Source organism: Parus major, chromosome 28 (genome assembly GCF_001522545.3).
Source record: "Parus major isolate Abel chromosome 28, Parus_major1.1, whole genome shotgun sequence".
Lineage (NCBI taxonomy): Eukaryota > Metazoa > Chordata > Aves > Passeriformes > Paridae > Parus > Parus major.
Genome location: NC_031797.1, coordinates 4,238,097 through 4,241,986, shown reverse-complemented (window position 1 = coordinate 4,241,986; position 3,890 = coordinate 4,238,097). Strand labels below are relative to the sequence as shown.

Sequence of the window (3,890 nt, the reverse complement as noted above, 5' to 3'; positions counted from 1 at the left end):
CTGTCCCCAGCCCCTGGAGCAGGTGTCACCCTGTCCCCAGCCCCGGTACCTTCACAGATCCGGGTGTCCTCGTTGAGGTAGTAGCCCAGGGGACACTCGCACTGGAAGCTGCCGAAGGTGTTGACGCAGTTCCCGCCCTGGCACAGCCCTGGCAGCTCCTGGCACTCGTCGATGTCTGAGGAGGGACAGCAGGGGTGTCCCCACAGGGCTGGGGTCCCCCAGCACCCCATCCCTCGGGAAGGGCGGTGGGAACAGGGATAACTCACCCTCCAGGATGACGGTGATGGGGTTGGGGCGGAACCCTTCTCCCCCAGGGCACAAGGTCTTGTACTCGGCTGTGGAGAGAGGCAGGCAGAGCTGAGGGGGCTCCCCAGAGCCAGGAGGGAGAGCCAGGGGAATCCTGGAACTGGCCACGAGGATGTGGCCGGGGCTCATCACCTGCCAAGCCAGCTGAGCCATCCCACAGCCCACCCTCCCTCCAAGGGCAGCATTCCACATTCCCTCACCCAGAACGAAGGATCCCAGCCTGGATCCCCCAGACACCCCAGCCTGGCCTCCCCCACCCCACCCCACTCCACCTCTGCCCTGCCCTGGCTGGAGCAGCAAATCCTGAACTCAGCACCTCCATTCTGAGCTGAGGATCCATCGGGAAGCGCCCCTGCCTCTCTCCCCTCCTCCCCAGCCGTGCCCACCCCAAGTCCTCCGCACTCACTGGTGTTGGCTGGAGGACAGAGCTCGCAGGGGTTGCCCCAGGCACGGCCCAGGGAGCAGCAGCAGGAGGCCCGGGTGACCCCCACGCCGATCTCAGCGCTGCAGGAGATGCCCCCGTCCCCCCGGTCCTGCGTGTCCAGGAAGCAATTCCCGACCCGGGTATCTGCACAGAGACAGCGCTGCTGAGCAAAGCCCGGCCTGCAGAGCTCCTGGGTGCAGCAGGGATGGAATCACGGAATCGTGGGGTGCTTTGGGATGGAAGGGACCTTAGAGGTGATCCCGTTCCACACCCTGCCATGGGCCACAAAGGAACTGGAAATCGTCCAGGGATAAGGAAGAAATGTGGATTTCTGGGGCTCTGTGCCGGGAGCTGTGTGGGATTGTGGAATCCCAGATGGTTTGAAGGGACCTGAAGGATCATCCTGGCCATGGGCAGGGACATCTTCCACTGTCCCAGGCTGCTCCAAGCCCCGTCCACCCCGGCCTTGGACTGTCCCAGGGAACAAAACAGCTCCAGAGCTGCCCTGGAGTGACCAGAGGGACACCCACAGTGGTGGCAGTGACACGAGGTGGGGCACACTCATCAGGACCTGGGTTCTGCTGCTGCTGCAGGGTTAAACCCATGGGGGACAGCCAGGTGGGGACAGCTGGGGGGGACAGCTGGGAGGGGACAGCCAAGGGGGGACAGCCAAGGGGGGACAGCCAAAGGGGGACAGACAAGGAGGGACAGCCAAGGGGGGACATCCACCCTCCTTGTGTCCAGTTCCAGCTACACAGAACCACCAGGAAGGACCCCGAGGGTCCGGGGGGGAGGTCCCACTCACCCACACAGCCCACCCCGGTGGGGTTCAGCTCGAAGTCCTGGGGGCAGTTGCACAGGTAGCTGCCGGGGGTGTTGACGCAGAGCCCGTTGATGCAGTTCACAGGGTCTGCACACTCGTTGATGTCTGAAAGGATGGACAGATGGACACTGAAGATGGAGCTGAGCACTGCCAGGAAAGCCCAGCCCAGCCTGAGCTCTGTGCCCAGGTGTGTCCCCACCCCACGGAGCCCCTCAGGTGTGGGATGGGGCCAGCCGAGCCCGGCAGACCCCGGAGCAGGACAGACCCCTGACCTGTGCAGTTGCCCCCGCTCCTGTCCAGCTCATATCCATCATCGCAGGCACAGCGGAACATCCCGGGCAGGTTCTGGCAGGTGCCAAAGACACAGATGTTCTGGAAGGTGCATTCATCAATGTCTGCAAAACAGAGACAGCTGGGGACAGGCTGTGCCAGGGAGAGAGCCAGGACAGGCTGCTCCTGCTCCCTCCTCCTGCCCAGATGTGACCAACCCACCCCAGCATGGCCCTGCCTGATTTGAGACAATCTCCTGGGGCAGCTGGGCCACTCTCCCACCCTCTCCCCTCACCCCTGCTCTCCTGGTTTTCCATTTTGCCACTCTCCCACCCTCTCCCCTCACCCCTGCTCTCCTCATTTTCCATTTTGCCACCCTCCCACCCTCTCCCCTCACCCCTGCTCTCCTCGTTTTCCATTTTGCCACTCTCCCACCCTCTCCCCTCACCCCTGCTCTCCTGGTTTTCCATTTTGCAGGAATCCGGGCTCAGCCCGGGAACCAACAGCTGCCAGTGGCACAGGCAGGTGCTGGGGTCTGGCTGTGCCTCGGGAGGTGCCAGCAGAGGACAGAGAAGGCCAGCAGGGAGTCAGGGCACTCACCCTGGCAGGCCTTGCTGTCCTCGGTGGGGTTGAAGCCCATCTCACACTCGCAGCGGTACCCGCCGGGGGCGTTCAGGCACTGCCCGTTCTCACACAGGTTCACGTTGTCCGCGCACTCGTCCACGTCTGCAGGGAGGGACAGCGTCCACACAGGGCTGGGGGCTGCCCCAGCCAGCCCAGGGGACCCCGGCAGCCTGAGCCCACCCGCTGCTGGGAGGCTGCAATTCCTGCCACGGCCCTGAGCCTCCCCAAGCGCAGCGAGGAGGGGCTGGGTCCCTGCTGGAGGTGTCCTGGGCCCAGGCAGCACCGGGCGAGGCTGGTGGCCCCAAGGGGCAGGTCCCTGTCCCAGGAGGCAGGTCCCTGTCCCAGGAGGCAGGTCCCTGTCCCAGGAGGCAGGTCCCTGTCCCAGGAGGCAGGTCCCTGTCCCAGCTCTCACCCGAGCAGGAGAAGCCGTCGCCGTTGAAGCCGTCGCGGCAGGCACAGCGGTAGGAGCCGGGCGTGTTCACACAGTTGGCGTTCAGGTTGCACTTGTGCTCCTCGGTCGCACACTCGTCCAGGTCTGGGCACAGAGAACACCCTGTCAGTGCCTGGCCTGGCTAATCTGGGCTCCTGGACCAGCTGGACTCAGGTGTCAGAGTGGTTTGGGTGGGAATCATGACCCAGTGATTCAGGATCATCCAGTTCCACCCCCAGGGACTCTTTCAACTAGCCCAGGTTGCTCCAAGCCCTGTCCAGCCCAGCCTTGGACACCTTTTCTTGCCTGAGCAGCTCCAGGGGTGCACAAATGGCCCAGGAGACTGTCTGGGCACCTGGGGGCTCCAATACATCCCTGGGGGCCTCTATGGCCATGAGCTGTAAGCCACTGGCCATGTCCCCAAGTGCCACATCTACACGGCTTTAAATCCCTCCAGTGATGGTGGCTGGGCCAGGGCTGGACATTTCCATGAAGACATTTTCCACCCTGAGCCTCCCCTGGCCCTGCCTGGAGCTGTTCCCTCTTGTCCTGCTGTTCCCCGGGAGCAGACCCCGACCCCCCGGCTGTCCCCTCCTGGCTGGGAGCTGTGCAGAGCCTCAAGGTCCCTCCTGAGCCTCCTTTTCTCCAGGCTGAGCCCCTCCATGCACTGGTGCTGCGGTGGGAGCTCAGCCCAGCTTCCCCAGGTGCCTGCAGAGCTGGTGAGGGATCCCTCTGTGCTGGTTCAGGACTCACCATTGCACTTGAGCCCGTCCCCGAGCCAGCCCGAGCGGCACTTGCACTTGAAGCTGCCGGGGATGTTGATGCAGGACGCGTGCATGTCGCAGTTGTGCGCCCCGATCTCACACTCGTCGATGTCTGCAGAGGAAGGACAGCGGGGCTGGCACAGCTCAGCTCTCCCAGCCCTGCAGGGCTGAGCTCGGGGTGATCCCACTCTGGGTTTGGGCACTGATGGCTCCCCGAGCTTGGGGTGATCCCACTCTGGGTTTGGGCAC

At 64.1% G+C, this 3,890-nt stretch overlaps 1 protein-coding gene across 1 annotated transcript in view; it reads right to left on the bottom strand.

The window, feature by feature from the left end:
* Positions 1-3,890, bottom strand: part of FBN3 (fibrillin 3) — a 72,682-nt gene that overhangs the window by 16,613 nt on the left and 52,179 nt on the right. Inside the window, exons 30-37 of the mRNA XM_019009100.2 lie at positions 3,631-3,753; positions 2,860-2,982; positions 2,424-2,549; positions 1,826-1,948; positions 1,536-1,658; positions 713-874; positions 267-335; positions 50-175 (exon numbers count right to left, since the gene is read on the bottom strand). Coding sequence (XP_018864645.1) covers positions 50-175; positions 267-335; positions 713-874; positions 1,536-1,658; positions 1,826-1,948; positions 2,424-2,549; positions 2,860-2,982; positions 3,631-3,753 — 975 coding nt within the window. The remainder of the gene's footprint in view (positions 1-49; positions 176-266; positions 336-712; positions 875-1,535; positions 1,659-1,825; positions 1,949-2,423; positions 2,550-2,859; positions 2,983-3,630; positions 3,754-3,890) is intronic.